The 20,545-nt window shown below is 36.6% G+C and overlaps 1 protein-coding gene across 1 annotated transcript; it reads left to right on the forward strand.

Annotated features, from left to right (window-relative positions):
* Positions 1–463: 463 nt before the first annotated feature.
* On the forward strand, positions 464–18,282 carry LOC127436948 (wnt inhibitory factor 1-like). The gene is made up of 10 exons (XM_051691493.1): positions 464–1,475; positions 1,630–1,769; positions 4,258–4,366; positions 5,409–5,549; positions 8,674–8,769; positions 11,599–11,694; positions 12,510–12,605; positions 15,321–15,416; positions 16,250–16,345; positions 16,889–18,282. The coding sequence occupies exons 1-10, from the start codon at positions 1,334–1,336 to the stop codon at positions 17,017–17,019; spliced, it is 1,143 nt and encodes a 380-aa protein (XP_051547453.1). The 5' UTR covers positions 464–1,333; the 3' UTR covers positions 17,020–18,282.
* The last annotated feature ends 2,263 nt before the right edge of the window (positions 18,283–20,545 follow it).

Consider the following 20,545-nt stretch of genomic DNA (forward strand, 5'->3'; position numbering starts at 1 on the left):
AGAGCAAAGAAATGGGAAACGTCTCCAGCAAGTTTTTATGTATAGAAATTCAAAAATATATACAAGTAAACTGCGCTTTTTATTTAACTAATCTTATTATAATTAAATTCTGACCAAATTTAATATGCATAAATGCAGATTTACCTGAAAAAAACTACTTTGATTTTATTGAGTGAAGTAAGGCTTTACATTGACAGTATTAGAGACTCTTAATTAAAAAAAAAAAAAAAGCTATTAAGACTTGAAATATTCTGAAATTAAGAAAGTATTTATTTTAATTATAAATTCACTTATTTATCTTTATTTTGTTTTATATATTATTACATCCACCTGGCACTTGTTGTCTTGTCGTTTTTTATGTAATAAGAAGTTTGATGCATATCTTGCTGTAAAATGGTTAATATTTGTAATTATTATTAAAAACAATCATATTTTAAACAATCAATTTTGATGTTTATTTAAAAAAGAAAGAAATGGAAAACTTTCAGAAATGCAAAAACTGAACTCTAAACTTGTAGAAATGGTAAAAACGAACTTCTATGGCTTTTCTCAAAAGTCACATTTATGTAAAATTGATTTATTTTATCACTGATATTTTATATTTTTCAACCTCTCTATACAAATGCATTCATGTTTTAATATGTATTCTTGTCAAACGCAAATAAATATGATTTTGATGAGACAGAAAACATCTCTTTTAATTTTAAATGTGATAAACAAAGGGAGCCTTCGGTGTAAAATCAACTATTTATTACCAGCTAAGTAGAAAATTAATTAATTAATTGATATTTATTAAAACAAATTTGTCTTAGACTTTGCCAATAAAATGTGTAAATCAAGGTTCACTTTATAGTATTAGAAATCAGCTTTTGTTAATTAATGATCAGTTTCACTGAATGATAATTGAGAGCGCATTATATGAAATCATTTTTAAACAAATATGTAATGAACTTTAAGGTAATAAAAATGTTACACTTAAGTCAAATAATTATAATATTGTCTTACCATTTGGATATCAGGCTCAATCAAAATCAATTTATTTATAAAAATCTATTTATGCGGATGAAAGAAAGCATTCTATTAGGCTATCAATTTTTAACATTTTAAAATATTGAATCAGAAATCATAAATAAGGGGCGCCTTTTTGTTATATCCTGCCACCTCGTGGCGAGATATGGGAATGGCAAATCCTGCTGTGTACAAGTAGCTCGCGGAACAGTCCGCGCGAATCATTCTGTCAATTCCGGACTCACTTGAGACACATTTAGTGCACGGGATTTGAACAAGAGAGGAGACCCAGCAAGCCGGGCAATTCACTCTGATAAACCGAAAGATGGCTTTCAGGACGCCTTCTGTTCAACTGCACCTTAAAACGTGCATTCTTTTACTTCTAGTGGGTCTGATAACCGAAGCTACCACAGAGCAAGGAAGCATGTACATGTGGATCGATGCCAATCAAGCAAGAATATTAATTGGTAACATGTGATTAGCGTCATATACGCAAATGGATCAATGGCACTGAAACGTTATTAGAGCCACATTCTAAACGATCACATTTCAGAATACTTTCAATCAAAGTTCTTTAGAAACTTTGAAAGGAATGTGAATGCTCAGTGTTTTATCCAACAGGTTTTGAGGAAGATATTTTAATAGTCTCAGACGGGAAAATGGCCCCATTCACACAAGACTTCAGGAAAGCACAGCAGCGGATGCCAGCAATACCTGTCAATATCCACCACGTGAACTTCACCTGGCAAGCCACTGATCAGGTACTGTACAACTTCATTCTGCAAGCTGCAAATGCGTGTCAAGTTTTGTATTCTAGAGCTTGCATGCTATTTGCTGGTGATAACAAGGGATATTTCAATGAATGCTTTGACTACCTAGGCTATAATGACATGTTATTAACTCATCATTCTAATGAAAATAAAATACTTAAAATACTGATAGACTGCACTGTCTCAATGAAACTGAAAAGTACATTAAACATAAAATGCTGCAGGATACTGCACTAATGTCAGTCATTGTTGTCTATCAAACACCTCTTTGCAACGTTTATGGAAAATAATGAAAATATGTCCATAAAAATTATGAATTGATGAAACACTTATGATAATATATATATGTGTATGTGTGTGTGTGTGTGTGTGTGTGTGTGTGTGTGTGTGTGTTTCTGAAAAATATGTTTCTGCAAAATATTGATAACGTTCTTCACAAGTTTATTATTAATTATGAGGTTGTCACACAAAAACCTACCTGCAACGTTCTGGGAAGGTTAGTTTATGGCTATAAAACTTAAAACCTAAAAAGAACGTTTCTAGAACGTTAGAAAATAACCCAATCGGAACCATAGGCTACACTAACGTTAAGGGGAAGCTCTGTGTTTGATGGGTAACAATAACCAATATCCGTATCACATCTCTATTGATTATCATGGTTTATATGATCGTGAAAATTTTTCATAATTATCAGGCAGATAACGTTGAAATAAATACGGGAAAATAAATTAATAATTTATTCAGCAAACTCCAAATGGTCTGCAACAGCACAGGTATTTGTAATTCCTCGAACGTCGCCTGATAGTTGTTCAAAAAAAACAGACTTTTGATTGTGTAAAACGAATTTGCGTCAAAACTTGACCTAATAACCCTCACGGTTCAGTTTGTTCTCTTTTGACAAATGTTATTTCTATTTCTTGCGGTATTTTGCATCTTGGTGTTGTAAAGCTGCGCACCACGGATCAGAGCGCGAGACCGCCGCGTGAGCGCGCCTCCTCACGCATGTGCGAAACATCTGTACACTGAAAATACGCACGTGCCAGATCCCGCGCTTTATTGTAAAGTGGAAAGTTCCATTTGGAATCACTTTGTTGCGTTGTTATTGCTTGTTGATTCGTTTTGTTATTCGTTATGGTTTTGGCAGAAACAGTGTCAAACCGTTTTTCCCATTTACACTTTTCCTCATCATGAGGAACTTTCATAAAACCTTGGCACACACCTTCTTAATATCTTTAAATATTATATTATATTATATTGTTTAATATCTGATTGAGTTGTAACAAGTTGTTGCAATGGCAAAGTTCTTTATATTATAAAATTTTATTGTACATTTATTTACATCTATATCATGTTCCAAAAAAGCCATAAAATGTAGAAAATAGTTCACAAAAATTTAAATGAATATATTGTGAAGATTATGAAAGCTGAAAATGTTTTGTGATAACATTAGTGCAGTTAATGTAATGTAAGGTTTCCTATGTCTTTGTTTCTAAAACTGATGTGCCAACATGAAAACTTCTCTTCTACTGTGTAAAATAAAGTGCTAACAAATATTAAACCGACAATCGAAATCAGAATGATAATGCAGATAATAAAGTCATAAATCTATCAAAGTCTCTTGTATGCACAAGCAACATTCACTACATGTAAATGAATATCTAAATGTAAATTTATAATGTTAAAAACTCTTAAAACATATATTTTTTTGTGAAATGAACTGGAATCATTTCTCGGAGATGATCTATGCACACCAGGGCAACGATCTATGAGCATCTATGTGCACCGGGGTCATAATCCATGAATGTCATGTTGACTTGATGAAAGAGGAGCAAGCGAGTGAAATTAAAAGAGCAAGAGGAGGGATACAGAGAAAAAGAGAGGGCCCGCTCCGTCCTGGGCCCTGTTAGTCCTCACTTCAAAGACAGCCACGAGGCTTTAGAACAAAGGTCTCTAGCATAAAAGGCTGGTGGCGAGAGTTATCTGTGTTGGTTATTACCATTCAGCTGCAGGATTAGCTAAGCTCTCCACACAGCTTGTGTACTTTTCCCTTCAACAAACGCTGCCTTGCATTTACACTCAGAAATCTAAAAAAAAAAAAAAGGTTAAAAAGTGCCATCTCCCTGGCTTTCATCTCCTTTTGGGACAGTTTTTTGTTGTGTGTGTTTGGCCTTGCCATCATGGTTGTCCTCAGAAGTGTGTAATTCTCAAAGGGCTGAGGTCATTAGAAAAGGAAGCTGCAGTTCTATTAGAGGAAATTGATCACCTTGCAAACGTGAGGCTACCAGGAAACTTTCTTACTCTTTACAGATGTATGTGCTCCTATCGTGTAGGGATATGCTGCATAATCACTTGCAAACTCTCCTTTCTGTCATTGCCCCAAATATCCCACCTCATGGGAATCTATACTCTTTTTCAAACTTAAAAAGTTAATGAAAGAGAATGGTAGTGGAAGTTTACTGATTTGCTCTTTTTTCCTCAGGCAGAGTTTTTCTATGAGTTTCAGACTTTGCGTTCAATGGATAAGGACATTATGGATGACCCCACTGTCAACATTCCTCTCTTAGGCTCAGTGCCGCACAAAGCCTCTGGTGCGCTTTTATTCTTTCATTTAATTCACTAATGTTATGGGTTTCATTTCACCCCATAACACTATGGTTCTTTTGTAAAAGTAATGCATAATTATAGATAAAAATAAAAAATTCCATCATCTATCACTCACCCTCATGTTGTTCTTAACCCATATGGCTTTCATTCCTCCGTGGAACACAAAAGATGTTAGGCACACTCGAAAAAAAAAAAAATCTTTCACCATTGTCTGTTTTATTGAATCCTCCCTTGTTCATATTAATTAAAAAAAAATGTAAGCAATTAAACTTAAATTAACTGAGTTGTAGATTTGCATAATCTATTTGTTTTGGAACAACATTCATATTTTTTGTTTGGTTAACTGATACTGGGCAGGGGATTTCTTATTCACCGCATGGTTTGCATGGCACTCAATAGTGGCAGAAAATGTTAAACTTAAGTGTTGTGTAATGCGTCTTTATGTGAGATAAATGTAAAGGTGGAGACTTGTAGTGTTTAATGTTTTGTTGTTTTGAGATTTAGAAGAGTTTCTGTTATGTTGGAGTTTGGGGTTGTTGGAGCTTAAGCTTGATGATAGGTAAATGTGGACAGTGCTCTATGTTGCTTTGCACTCTGTAAAATTGCTATGCTAATCATAGCATAGTATTTCTCATTAGCATGCAATTCAGTTAGGTTACTTTAAGTATTTAAATTGAGATTACATGGTAGTTTTTACTACCGTCAACACCTTTGGGGGCGTGTAGAAGCGGGTTTAGCCCAGGGCGCCATACAAGCTAGAACCGCCACTGGTCTCCACTCACCTTTTTTTGTATGGAAAAAAGTTGTAATGACAATGAATGGTTACTTAGGCAAACATTCTCTCCTTTTGTGTTCCACAGAAGAAAGATAGTCCTACAGGGAATTTTCATTTTTGGGTGAACTATTCCTTTAAAATCACATTTTTTTTTTTGGTCATTGCAACCCTAGACAGTTCTGGTCTAACACAGATAAGAGCTGGGCTGCTGATCTCAAGGTAATTTTACCAAAGCAGTCTTGTATACTCAGTGGTCCAGGTGGGCTTCCCATGTCAGGGTGACCAGGATGGTGTCGCAGCATTTGAGGTGACCATCCTGGTGATGGATGCTGGTGGAAACATCATCCTTAGGACTCCACACAACGCCATCTTCTTCAAGACCTGCCAAAGAGGTCAGTTTCTATCTTTGAAGTCCAACCTTGGATGCTAATGTAAGGGAATATGTAGTTTAGATGTTAATTATAGAGAATCTTAAGTACTGGATCAGATGCATATTGTTTGATGGTGAAACTTTGCAAAGGAGAGTCCAGAAGATTGTTCTTTGATAGTCAGTAGAGTTCTTAGTTATAACAGTTTGCTCTCTATTTAATTCCATTGCTGCACAGGAGAACTAACTGAGATATTAAAGAGATTTAGTTTGTGATTGTTGTTTCATTGTGAAGTACAAATTATTATGTTTTTTCCCCCTCTCTCTTTTACATGAACCATGCATAGTGGGTAGAAAGTGTGTGAGAGAGAGAATGATAGACCATGGTATGGGTGACTCTCAACCTCACCCCCAAAGCCAGGGGCAGACTGGGAAGAGAAATCAGCCCTGGATTTGAAATAAAAACAGGGCCAAAAGTTGTTGGGCGTGGAGTGGCAGTGGCAGGAGCGTTGGTAGATGCATATCGCGGCCCCCTTCGGCATATCCCAGTTCTCCCTATGGCCATTCCTCCCCTGCCCAAAGCCATCGCTGGCTTATGAGGTCATGTGAATTCTGCCAGCTGCAGCCCTTTAGAATGAGCGTGTTATGTTTTTCTCTGATCCCCCTACACCCCTTCTCTCACAAACTAACCTCATGGTGTTGCATTCCACTACACACCCTTCTCCACCCCTCTCCATTCGTTATGTAGACTTCACAGATCAAATGGTCCATCTGTGTGACGCCACCCCGCAGGGAGGAAGGTTTAATGACTAGTGCTCACAAGTTGTTTTTTTAAAACATGTCTGGCTGCTTGAAATTTACCCACAGGACAAAATGATGACAGGTAAAAAGATTCAAGTTTACCCTCTAAGATGGGCTAATTTGGGACTATTTTTAAAAAATATAGGACAAAAGTTTGTGCTTACTACAGTAGGGTCCAAAGGTCTGAGACCATCAGTGAAAATGCTTTTATTTTGCATTCTTTTGTAATTTAGTAATAAAAAAAATATCAATGCAAATTATATTATTAACATTAAAATTGTAAGAACAGCATGCACTCGTGCTGGAATGTACACATCAAACCAGATGATCCATGTTATCCAGCATGATTTAAGCATGTTCCAAAGAGCATCTTGTGTGCTTCAATGGAAGTAAGAAAAACTGATTTTGTACAAATAAAGGTAACATGGTCATTGCTGCAAAATTTGCTTACACCTTGAAATACTCCAGAATCGTCCATAATTCATTCGAAGTCTTATCATGTCGTATGTTTACTAATTTTAAAATTTTCCGGTAACGCTTTAAAATAAAGTTCCATTTGTCAACATTAGTTAATGACATTAGTTAACATGAACTAACAATAAATAATACTTTTACAACATTTATTAATCTTTGTTCATGTTAATTTCAACATATACTAAAACATTAAAACAATTTAAAGTTGTTTACAGTACTGTGCAAAAGTTTTAGGCACTTGTGAAAAACTTTCAAAGTGAGGATTTCTTAAAAAAATAATGACATAAATAGTTTTCATTAATCAATTAACATCATACAAAGTCCAGTAAACATAAAAAAGCTAAATCAATATTTGGTGTGAGCACTTTTGCCTTCAAAACAGCACCAATTCTCCTACTTACACCTGGACACAGTTTTTCTTGGTTGTTGGCAGATAGGATGTTCCAAGCTTCTTGGAGAATTCGCCAACGTTCTTCTATCTGTTTAGGCTGTCTCAATTACTTCTGTCTTTTCGTGTAATCCCAGACTGACCCGATGTTCAGTGGGGGGCTCTGTGAGGGTCATGCCATCTGTTGCAGGGCTCCCTGTTCTTCTATTCTATTCTATTTGCAAAAGGAATATTTGGGAGTCTAAAATGTATATTTCCTTTTGACACACTAAAGCTGAAGATATAAATAACCATCTTAAGACAAATGTTTTTGTGAAACATCTTATGTGCCTAAGACTTTTGCACAGTACTGTATGTGGTCACACTTTATATTAGGTGTCTTTTACTACTATGTACTAACATTAAAATACATACAATATAATGTATTTACTGTGTAACTACATGCTGTTCTGCAAAATTCTCACATGATTCACATTTGCTGTTATTGAGGTTGAGGTACGGGTAGGTTTAGGACTAGGGTTAGGGCTTGGGGTTAGAGTTAGGGTTAGGGGTAAGGTTCACAATGTTACTATATTTACACTTAGTCATTTAGCAGACGCTTTTATTCAAAGAGATTTACAGATGAGGAACATAACAAGCAATTTGTCATACAAAAGTCAACAATATCTGCAGTATCACACTGCCAAGTTCTTACAGTGGCTGGACTAGTAAAGATGCTAGTGCAGAAGAAAGAGATATACAAGGAATTTTGAATTGTTAAATAGTAATTGCATTTAGTGTGGATTGCTTAAGTGCTCACGGAACAGATGTGTTTTCAGCTGCCTCTTGAATGCTGAGTTCGTATCAGCAGATTGTGTGGAGGTTGGAAGCTCATTCCAACTGTAACATTTCTTTGTTCATGTCAAAAAAGACAATATTAGACAATACCACCCCAGACAATATTTTCAGTATATAATAACAGACAAGCTAATAACAAGTCTGTTTTGTTATAATGAGGGCGGCTATTCGGAACCAGGTCACTACAGGGTCACCTCGTGAATAACTGTGAATTGTCTTGATCCCACTGTTGTTGTAGATTGACAGTCATTTCTGAAAGTTCCTCCTAGAACATCCTCCATTGAATGAGCCTTGCATGATACTAGATTACATGTCTTTCAAAAACAGTATGTGAATTACAATGAAACATCACTAGCTCATGTTACTCCATATCTGCTACACTGTATGTGGCTGTATTGTGTTTGACAGAGTTGTTGACATTGTGGTTTCACCTCAAAGCCTTTGAGGTTCTTTTTTCTCTTTTTTATCTACTGGTGCCAGTTCTTTTGAAGGAAATGCTGTTATTGAATTCACTGGCATTTTTTCAACTTGTCCTTGAAGTGGTATAGGAAGGAAGGAAGTTCTGGAAAGTTTGGTGAAGATGAAAAAAAAGAAATGAAGAGTTCTCATCATCTTTGTCCGCTCTGTTTTCTTCCCTCTCTCTCTAAAGCGAAGTGTCCTGGTGGTTGTCGCAATGGAGGCTACTGCAATGAGAGGCAAGTCTGCGAGTGTCAGGATGGTTTTTATGGTGTGCACTGTGAGAAAGGTAACCACATTTATAAATAACCTCTAGACAAAAAAAAAAAAAAAAAAAAAAAGTAAACTTTGAAAGGAATAGTTCATCCAAAAATGAAAATTCAGTAATTATTGACTCATTCTCATGTTGCTCCGAATCAGTTTGCAGTTATTTTTGCAGTTACAAAAGTTGAAATTTTTGAAGAATAGTTTTGCAGCTTTTGCCGTACAATGACAGTTCATAACCAGGGGCTGAAAGCTTCAAAAAGCACCATATAAGCACCATAAATGTAGTCCATACAGCTTGTATGCTATAATCCAAGTTGTCTGAAGCAATATGATTGGTTTTTGCCAGGTATAGACAGAAATTTAAGTTGTTATTCACTTATAATCTTAAATTCTACCGAAGCTTTGGGGGCAAGGTTATCTGTGAATACTTTCTGTCTTTAATTAATATCTGTCTGTTCCCCATACAATCTTTCTGTATGCCTTGGAGCTGCATTAAGATCTTTTAAACATTTGGCAGTGCAATTTATTTAAAATGTTTAGGGGTATTATAGCATTGTGAATGTGACTAATTTGCATGTATAACATTTGTACTAACCTACAGAATTTGGAATATACCTTACAGATAGTTTAATCTCCCTGGATGCATTTCCAAAGTATCTCAAAAGATCTCAACAATACAAAACCATTAACAAGTGATGTAAGCATGTAGAACCTTGTAGTAAAGTCTCCACCACAAGTAGATTCATCAAAAAACAAAGAGTGCTGGTTTCAATGGAAGTGTGTTCTGCATGACAAACGTTTTCTTGTCTGAAAAAAATATGAATTACCCAGCAGGTTGGGAGGCACAAACATGTGTTTTCCATCTATTTACATCTATAAAGAGTGGTTTTCATAAAAAAGACCTCCATTAGATGCTAAAAATGTTTCCAATATCCTCATTGTAGCTCTGCTGTGTTTGAACTTAAACGACTTCCACGAAACACCTTTTATCCTACACAGCTTTTGGCTGGTTTGTTTTTGCCTTCATTGCTGCCAAAACCACAAAGATTTGTGCTTCAAATATCAAGAAAACTTTAAGCCCAAACTGTGCTTTCATCTACAACAGCAACAACTTAAAAATTAATTTTACTTTTATGGTAAAAGTAAAACTTAAATATATACACTGGCGGCCAAAAGTTTGGAATAATGTACAGATTTTGCTCTCATGGAAATAAATTGGTACTTTTATTCACCAAAGTGGCATTCAACTGATCACAATGTATAGTCAGGACATTAATAACGTGAAAAATTACTATTACAATTTGAAAAAAAATGTCAGATCTTCTTAAACTACTTCAAAGAGTTCTCATAAAAAAATCCTCCACATGCAGCGATGACAGCTTTGCAGATCCCTGGCATTCTAGCTGTCAGTTTGTCCAGATACTCAGGTGACATTTCACCCCACACTTCCTGTAGCACTTGCCATAGATGTGGCTGTCTTGTTGGGCACTTCTCACACACCTTACAGTCTAGCTGATCCCACAAAAGCTGGGATCAACACTCTTTTCCAATTATCTGTTGTCCAATGTCTGTGTTTCTTTGCCCACTCTAACTATTTCTCAAACTAGAGACTCTGATGTACTTGTCTTCATGTTTAATTGTACATCTGGCCTTCCACATCTCTTTCTGTCCTTGTTAGAGCCAGTTGTCCTTTGTCTTTGAAGACTGTAGTGTACACCTTTATATGAAATCTTCAGTTTTCAAGCATTGTATAGCCTTCATTCCTCAAAACATTGATTGACTGATGAGTTTCTAGGGAAAGCATTTTCTTTTTTGCCATTTCTGACCTAATATTGACCTTTAGACATGCCAGTCTATTGCATACTGTGGCAACTCAAAAACAAACACAATGTTAAGCTTCATTTAACAAACCAAATAGCTTTCAGCAGTGTTTTATATAATGGCAAGTGATTTTCTAGTACCAAATTAGCAATTTAGTATGATTACTCAAGGATTAAGGTGTTGGAGTGATTGCTGCTGGAAATGGGGCCTGTCTAGATTTGATCAAAAATGACTTTTTTCAAATAGTGATGGTGCTGTTTTTTTACATCAGTAATGTCCTGACTATACTTTGTGATCAGTTGAATGCCACTTTGGTGAATTAAAGTACCAATTTCCTTCTGAAACAGCAAAATCTGTACATTGTTCCAAACGTTTGCCTGCCAGTGTAGGTATAGGTTGAACTTATAATTTTACTTAAGACAAAAAAACTATGGGACAAAAGTAGTAGTAATTTTTAGTTTAAAGTTCTTTCATTAATATAGGGTTTCCATGGTCATGGAAAACTTTGAAATATCAGGGGGTTTAAAAATGCATTTGATTTAAAAAGTCATGAAAAAGTCATGGACATTTCAATACTGAATTGACTGTTTTTTTTGGCTAAATATTTCATTGGCTAGATATTGTTTTTGTGTACAGTAAAACTTGCTTGCAAGACTAAGTGAATCATTCTTAATTTGTTCATTTCAATGAACTGGTATTTAAATTGGTATAAATTATTCCTTTGTGAATTTGTATGAATTCAAATTTGTTTTAAAATCCTTATCTAGTAAATGACTGAATAGGCCATGGAAAAGTCATGGAAATGTATTGGTTAAAAAGTGTCGGAACTTTGCCATCGAGCCAAATTGTTGTGAAATATTAGTTTTCAGAATATTTTGTAATAATTTGCAGCTTGTCATTTAGGCTGAGCTGCTAAACATCAAAGTGCATGGAAAGGTAATTAGATTCATACTATAACATGAAATCAGGTGCTTGCAGAAAGAAAATAAATAAGAGGTAAAGATTGAAATGCATTTTTCCAACCTTTTAGCGCTGTGCTCCACTAGATGTCTGAATGGTGGTCTGTGTATGAGTCCAGATGTGTGTATATGTCCTCCCGGTTTCTATGGACCCAGCTGTGAGAAAGGTTGGTTTTTGAATCGCAAGGCCCCAGTTCTTAAACACATAAATCACTGTTGAATTAAAGGAATATTCCGGGTTCAATACAAGTTAAGCTCAATCGACAGCACTTGTGGCATAATACTGATTACCACAAAAAAAAAAAAAAAATGTTGATTTGCCCCTCCTTTTGAGTGAGGCACTTACAATGGAAGTGAAAGGGAGCCAATTTTTGAAAGTTAAATTCTCACTTTTTCAAAAGTATAGCCAAAAGACATAAACAATATGGCTGTAAACATGATTTTATTGTTATAAAAATCACTTACTAACCTTTACTGTGTAAAGTTATAGCCAATTTTACAACTTTGTTGCCATGATGTTGCAATGTCATCAAACCCTAAAATGACTGTAAAAATGACAATTCAAACAACTTCACAGCTCAAATAACATGAGTTTTAACAGAATAATGAATGTAAGTGCTTTTATAATATTATAAACTTCATATTTCTGCCATTAAACCCTCCAAAAATTGGCCCCATTCACTTCCACTGTAATTGCCTCAATGTAACCTTGATTTTTGCTTTTTTTTAAAGAAAAGAAGGGACGAGTCAAAATAGATTTTTTTTTGGTATTCAGCATTATGCCACAAATGCTGTCGATTGAGCTTATATTGTATTGAACCCAGAATATTCTTTTAATTTGCTCCTCTGACAAATCAATCATGTTATGCAATGCTATTATGTCTTATTTCTTGTAATATTTATTTACTGTATTATTAATATAACCAGCATAATATTTTATATATTTGATGCGTTCATTTTCTTGCCTCTGTTGTGTTCACAGCTAACTGCACCACCACCTGTTTAAACGGAGGAACGTGTTTCCATCCTGGGAAATGCATCTGTGCTGCTGGCTTTGAGGGCAGCCGCTGTGAGCTGAGTGAGTTTAATGTCGCATTGCGCTGATACCCGCAATAACAACTCCAAAATCTGCCAGTTACAAGCCACAGGGTTCCCACAGTCTTGGAAAACCTCCAAATATCAGGGAATAATACTTGGAAAAGTCATGGAAATTAATGAAATCTTAAAATGTCATGGACATTTCTTTAGTGATTATAAATTTGTTATATTCACAAGTAGGGCCGTAGCAAGGTAATTTGGGCCCGCTGACTGTACATTGCTCTGGGCCCCTTTCCTATTAAAAAATACAGTTTAGAATTTGTTGTGCGGCCCCCTGGACCTTTGGGCCCTTAGAATCGTTACCACCTTTCACCTCACTAGCTATAGCCCCTGTATACAGTCATGCTCAGCTGTAAAATATTTAAATGGCTAGAACTGAATAGATTGCAATCTCTTTAAAATGTTTCAAGAAAGAAAAAACAAGAAAACTACTGAATAAGTAGTAACTACAGAGTATTAACTGGCGATTGCACCATTATTATTATCATCTCTATAAAGCAACAGGCTGAGTAGTTGTTTTTTTGTTGAAATAGGCTCAGTGCCACAAATTGGCCTCAGAGCAGTTTTCCAAACAAACATCCGAAGTGAAGTGTGTTCTCACATCAGTGTTAAATGGGCCGGCACCTACATGAGCAAACAGGATGTAATGCAGGTGTTACCATTATCACTGATGTCCACCTCATAAGCTCGTATGATCTCAAAAGCACTGCGGTGGTTAATTGTGCATGTTTCTTTTCTTTTTTTTTTTTTTTTTTTGGTAAAAGGAAATGATTTTCTGGCTTATTGTTCTTTCATTGTACAACTTAGCTGATAGTTTAAGTTTCAGATTAGATACAATAAGCCTATCTACTACTTTTCCAAATATTTTATCATACACAGCATTACATTTTATTACATTATGGCATACACTGTTATACAAAGTGGCTTACAGTGCATTCAAGGTAAACATTTTGACAGTTCACAAACAATAAAGATGAATTGTGTACTGGAATTGCAAGAATGATTCAAACAGGTTTCCTGAACACTCCACCTCATCTGACATTGGTCGACAAAACAGATAGTCCCGCCCCAAATTCATGCCATTAGTTGAGACAATGTTGCTTTGTCAGGTTGTTCGGGATTCTCAAACAAACAAAGCAATGTTTTGATGTGTTACAGAGCCACAGTATTTACACATTTTGGAAAAATCAACCTACCTTACTTCTAGTTGTCTGCATATTAAGCTGGAATAGAAGAACATTTTTTTAACATAAAAAAATACACACGTTAATTTAAATTCCACATACTGCTTTGCCACAGAGGTCTGTTGCAAGGATAGTATCGAATTCCTTTGCTTTATAGGTCTTGAGTCTTTTTCGTTAATGTTTAAGCAACTCTACTCTCCTCATTCTTTTGTGGTTTCATGCCTCAGAAGACAGGAAGTATTCAAGCATCAAAAATGGCTTTATATGGCTTTATACCATATTTCTATTGCTTGAATTGAGGGAACAGAAAAACATTGAAGTAAAATCTCAGTAACATTTTAACAGCATTTAGCCAGTTGTTGCACTCTGATCCACAAGCAGTATCATAATTACTATCAAAACAGGCTGTGACATAAACATCCGGGGTCCCGTTAAGGTCATGTTATGTAGACGTCCCTCTCTTTGTCTATTCTATGGGTATGGATTTCGTTGATTTGTCAAGGAACAAAGAGCCCAGTGAATTCACTTGATCTTTATAACAAATGCAGGGGTAACGGGTTCTGTAACCCACCCATACCCCTGTCATTGTTTTCCAAAGCCATTAGATTTCCTTTTTATTTTAGGTTTCATTTGTTTGACCGCTTTTATATCCTCTGCCTGCATTTAAGCTCCTTACTTCCATTGGGGGAAAAAAAGAAGTAATTATCAACATGTCTGTACTTAGACCTTGTCCACACTAATCTGTTTAAGTTTCAAACCTCTGTTTTTTTTATTTTCCTAAAGTTCTTATTTTCTAGTGTGGATGAGAGGAGTAAATGTAGCTAAATGAATGCATTTTAAAACATATTAAATCTTCCATATGAAGTAAATTCAAAAACATGCTACAATTGAGAAAATGATTTGCACATATGCAAGGTAGAATCATTGGGCATTATTCATGAAACATAAGTAGATCAAATTTCAGAGTAAAGTGTCCTTAAATCGATTCTTGCGCTGACTGTTGCAATGCATTGAATCAATCAATTTAATAAAAAATTAAAATAAATCTTTTTTTTTTTTTTCTTTTTCAAGGAAGACTTTATAGACAATACAGAAAGTCATTCTGTTCAAGTTTCATGAATGAGGCCCAATGGACATTTTAATTTATGCATTTGGCAGATGTTTTTATCCAAACAGACATTGGGACATTTTGCACAGAATGCATTCCTGCATCCATTGGGCACAGTTTTTTTTTTTAATGTAAACTTGCGCTAGAGGGACATTTTGGCTGTTGGAACAAATCACACTGTAGTTAAAAGAAGTTAAACTTTTAGGAGTGTGTCTTGAGGCACCATTCCTTTCTGCTGTGTTCTGCTGTTTTTGAACACAAGAGCGCATCCTGTGTGAATGGCTCCTTATAATGCATTACAGGGATTTACAATTTATCAGTCCATGCATAAAGGTTAAAAGAAGAAAGAACATTCTCTTTTTGCAGTATATTAAGTTGGCGGGCTGTTTTGCATGTTTTGCAGGTAAATGTCGGCAGCCTTGCAGAAATGGAGGCAAATGCATGGGGAGGAACAAATGCAAGTGTAGTAAAGGTTACCATGGTGATCTGTGCTCCAAAGGTGAGATTATCTCTGTTTCTCCTCTCTATAGTTACAGTGGCACCAAAAAATACAGTGTGTGGACACTTCAGCATGAGTAAAAATGAAAGAATACTGTATCTTCATAACAAAATACCAAACCAATCTACTTTTAAGGAAATATTAAACAAAACATTTCACAAAAAGATTTTTCTAGGTTTCAAATGAAAAAAACAAACAAAACAACAACAACAACAAAAAATAACATATATTGTTCAAAATAAAGACAAAGTATTTGGATGTTTTCTGAATGTCAAACTTTGTGGAACATATTCATAGTTACAGTAATATGGTAAACTACACCTGCGGTTACTCTACTTGGACTGTGTGAACTTGAGGGAAACTGACTTCAAACATCCACTTTAAATTACCTTGGGACCAAATGGTTAAAAGTCATTGCAAAAGTGGGAGGTGAAGTTTGTTTCTGAAAAAAAAAAAAAAAAGTCTTGCATCATTTGTTTCCAGATAATTGACATGATATTTTATATCTAACGCAATGACATTCAGACATTTTTAAGTGTGGCTGAAGGTCCAAATACATTTTTGGCACCTTGTATGTACGCCAGACTTGCCAAAACAACTGTAGACAAATATGATTAAAAGCATACAGTATGTTCCAAAAGCATCACTTTAGTCGACTTTGCTTTTTGCACAATACACGCACTGTAAAAAGGAACTATCAGTGCTTGATTGAGCCCTCAAACTTCCACTGAGGCTCCAGGCTTGCTTTACAGCACATGATAAGATTCCAAGACTAAACAGTGCATCTCTGTGTATGGCTGAATGTGTATGTGTTTACACGTGTGCATGTGCAGCTGTCTGCGAGCCCAGCTGTGGAGCACACGGGACCTGTGTAGAGCCCAACAGGTGCCAGTGCAGGGACGGTTGGCATGGACGTCATTGCAATAAGAGTAAGACAAGATCTCACAACCCCTTTCCCAAAGCCCAGTTGCTAATTGCCACCTGGAAATGGATTAGAGCAAATAATCCACTGTAATAATAAAGTGTGTGGGGAAAAGTTGTTCTGCCAGTAAAGTTGTTACCTGCTGGTAGATCTGCTACCACACTAACAAAAGTAAAATTGTATTACCATGAATTTACATCTGCTCATAGCACTGTGGCATTAAGTGTTCATTTGAGATGCAATTATAATAATAAAGGTAATTATTGAGTACCATGGAATTACAGTACCATTGGATGCCATCACTGTACCAAGGGAAATGCCTGTTTATTGTGCCATATAACCACATATTTTACCTAATGTTACCTAGACAAGGACCAAGAACTTTTTCAGTGGTTTTTAAATGTTTTAAATATACCACAATTGCACCATTCAAACTACGATTAATACAAATAAAAAAGAGAGCCCTCTCTGTCAATAAGGAATCAGTTGTCAACTATAACGCTTGTCATGAACTGAGTATCACACTTCTGAATCCCTAATGTTCCCCCAGGATTTCGTGGTGGAACCTCCAACAGTCAGCGTGTCTCAGGTTCCAAGCACAAGTCACAGCCTGCAGCAGCAAAGGACACCAAGGAAGCCCCTGAATCCAGTCAGCCCTCTGACACCAACTATGCAGTTTAAACTTCCACATTTTGGCCAGTGGTGTCTGGCCATCCCCTACCTTTCAACACCGCCTTTCTTGAAACAGATCTTTTATCCTCCTCTTCCAATCCCCATCAGTGCCAACAGGACCCTCCCAACCCGGACTGCTGCTTTCTCAGAGCAAGACTTGTTTTTGTAGTACAGTCATAGTGTCTTATTTTACCACACTAGTTCCTTGATATAATATCTCCCACAGTTCCCCTTCATTGAGCTTCTGGCCTGGCATCAGCTATGTAGGGAGTGAATCACGGGGTTGTTTGTCTAGTGTTGTGGACGTCTGAGATGTTTGTGAGTTGCCCTCTGGTTTAGCTTCAGATGTGGGGGTGAATCACTGGGTGAATTTTACGTTACAGCACAAGAACTTCTGTGTGAGGATCCGGCTACGGATGGTAATTACTATGTTTGGCTTGCGTTGAAGATTTATTTTATTTACCTGCTTATTTTGTAAACATGATGTTGTCATTTCCTACTCAGCAAAAACCGTTTCCTTAATCAGTATTTTGGTCTTGTTTTCCAGCAAAACATTTTTTTACACATCCTTAAAAGAATAGTTCACCCAAAAATGAAAATTCTGTCATCATTTACTCATTTACATGTTGTTCCAAACTGAAATAACTTTTTTTTTTCTTCTTTTTTTCTGTGGAACACAAAAGGAGATGTTAAGCAGAATGACAGCCTCAGTCACCATTCACTTTCATTGTAGGGAAAAAGATGAAACATAATAAGAATTGTTTTGAGAGAATATATCTTGAATGATTTTTCTTACCACATTGGCAAATTGTTTTTATTCTTTTAAGCATAAACCTCACTCAATTTTGAAACATTAGTGCTTAAAACAAGAAGAAGAAGAAAAGAAAAAAACTATTTGCCAGTGGGGTAAGAAAAAAATATATTTTAGTTAATATTTGGTTATTAAATGTATTGATATTTTTACAGGAAAACAAGGGAAAAGTACTGATTAAATAAATATTTGCAGTGTATCATCACTAACATTGTAAAAACACAATTATTTAGTAACTTGAGATATTTCTGGAATAAGTACTTGTATAACAACTTCCCTGAATATGTATTCTGTTCATGCTTTGTAAAATTTAAATATATATAGATTATATACTGTATACTGTAGATATAACAATGCACATAAGCTGCTTGTAACATCATACACATGACACACACACACACACACAAAATTATCATTTTTTATCCATGTGACTTAATGAATTATAAAAATAAAATGTTCCATTGTGTCCTCATTGAGTTTGTCCATATTACATTTTCCATCTATGAAAGCTAAAGGCTTTTCAAAAACAAAATATGAAAGGAAACTCCAGACAACCACTATTTGTTGGATGGGACTAAAACTTAATAAAATGTATATTCATTTAATAGTTTTAATGATAAAAAAGTATAGTTGGCAAAGTGCCACAACTTGACTCCCTGCCTATACATCAGTAAGTACTTATATAACTGATCTTTCTTAAACCTGGTGAAATTCCATATTTATTTTCCACAGGGTTCTAAACCTTTAAGGGAGGATTAGAAATTTAAATAGAGTGGGCCAGGTTTTACAAGTCATTTTTGCAGCTTCTGTAGAATCCAGGGTTGGCTAAACTGGTTGGTCTTACTTGGAGTAGGTTGGCAAGAGAGTAAGTTTGTTGTGGAAAACCAACATTTTGCACCAGAAAACAACATGCCTGCACACATATTCACTACCACAAAATTACAAAGTGGAAAAAACTAATGAAAAGGCAAAAATACAAAGCTGATAAGATCAGGGTTCTAATGGTCATAGAAAACCTGGCAAATATCAGGGAATTCCAGGCCTGATCAAATCTTAAAAAGACATAGAAAAATCATGAACATTTCTAAAGTGAAAATTTTGAGTTATCCCCACTCTTTGTGAGTGCAATCACTACAAAATAATCTTTAAAAAATCCTTATCCAGAACAACTGGAACAGTCATGGAAAGCCATTAGGTGTAAGGATGGGCAAGGAGGAGGCGGGAACCGGCTGAGCAGTCAACTAAACTTTTAATGACATAAATCAACTTAAATAAACTTAAACACACAGACACACACACACACACAGTGGCCACATGTCTCTCTCTCTCTTGAACTGGCACCTCCGGCTTGTGTTTATCCCCCTCCCAGCTGATTAGAACAATTCAGGGCCGGGCGTGCATCCTCACAGTCCGGCCACGCCCTCCTCCTCGTCACACTCCTCCACCGCCCGACTCAGGCCTGGGAAACCTCCGGTATGACGTACTCCCCTTCCCTCCCTTCTTGGAGGGGAGGTGTAGCCCTTCTGACCGTCCTTCTGCTGGCAGGTCTTCCCCGCCTCTCTGGAGCCCTGGGAGAGACGAGGGGAGGGAGAGGGAAAAGGGAAAGTGCGAGATGGAGAGACAGAGAGAGAGAGAGAGAGAGAGAGAGAGAGAGAGTGAGAGAAAAATTCGCTCGCTGGTCCCCAAAAACACCGTCGCCTGGTCCTCAGCCACTCCTCCGCCCTCTGGCAGATGACAGCCGCTCCTTCCCTGGCGGACCACAGAGAGTCCTCTGACCCCTGGTGGATGGAAGGGCTCCTTCCCTTCCTGGTGGACGTCAGCGGTTCCTCCGACTCCAGGCGGCTGGCAGCAACTCCTCCGTCCACTGGCGGACGACCACGGCACCTCCCCTGGTGGACAGCAGCGGCGAGGACTCCACGACAGTGCATCCCTCCTCCTTCCCGGGTTTCGGCACCAATGTAACGGGTAAGGATGGACAAGGGGGAGGCGGGAACCAGCTGAGCAGTCAACGAAACTTCTAATGACATAAATCAACTTAAACCCACAAACACACACACAGCGGCCACGTATGTCTCTCTCTCTCTCTCTCTCTCGAGAACTGACACCTCCGGCACGTTTTTATCCCCCTCCCGGCTGATTAGAACAATTCAGGGCCGGATGTGTGTCCTCATGGCCCGGCCACGTCCTCCTTCTTATCACACCCTGTAAGCTGGAAGATGTGGCAGACATCAGTTTAATTTCAATCATCTCCATCATTGTAACGAATTGTCAGATGCTGGTTTCGGTAAAAGACTATGTATGCAACTGGAATGTTAACGCCTAGTTACCAAATCTATAAAGCCTGATGTTGGAACACCACTATTCTGGTTTGCATTTGATTCCTTTTTTGAACAATGTTCTCAAAAAACAATCTTTGGAAATGGCTATCCTTTGGTTTTCAAGGTTTGGTTGAAAAGGATAGTTGCATGACATGAGTCTGAGTCTGCATAACACTTTATTGTATAGTGTTCAAGTTACTGTGTATTTACATAAATAAGATCTGGAAAATACCAACACTGCAAAAAAAAGAAAAAAAGAAAAAAAAAAAATCTGAAAAACAAACATCCTTGAATCAATATAGATTTAACTGAGAAGCATATTTACCTAAAAAGTTTAATCTTGTTTTCAGAGAAAACTAACAAAATGTATTGAGTGAAATAAACTGTTTGCCAAAGGGTAATGGGC

The sequence above is a fragment of the Myxocyprinus asiaticus genome, chromosome 47 (genome assembly GCF_019703515.2).
Source record: "Myxocyprinus asiaticus isolate MX2 ecotype Aquarium Trade chromosome 47, UBuf_Myxa_2, whole genome shotgun sequence".
In the NCBI taxonomy this organism is placed as follows: Eukaryota; Metazoa; Chordata; class Actinopteri; order Cypriniformes; family Catostomidae; genus Myxocyprinus; species Myxocyprinus asiaticus.

Excerpts from the sequence above, each read along its gene's own strand:
- LOC127436948 (XM_051691493.1), top strand. The coding sequence starts at position 1,334 with ATGGCTTTCAGGACGCCTTCTGTTCAACTGCACCTTAAAACGTGCATT. Across the intron at positions 4,367-5,408 it reads AGTGCCGCACAAAGCCTCTG|TGGTCCAGGTGGGCTTCCCA; the intron begins GTGCGCTTTTAT and ends TTGTATACTCAG. Across the intron at positions 5,550-8,673 it reads CTTCAAGACCTGCCAAAGAG|CGAAGTGTCCTGGTGGTTGT; the intron begins GTCAGTTTCTAT and ends CTCTCTCTAAAG.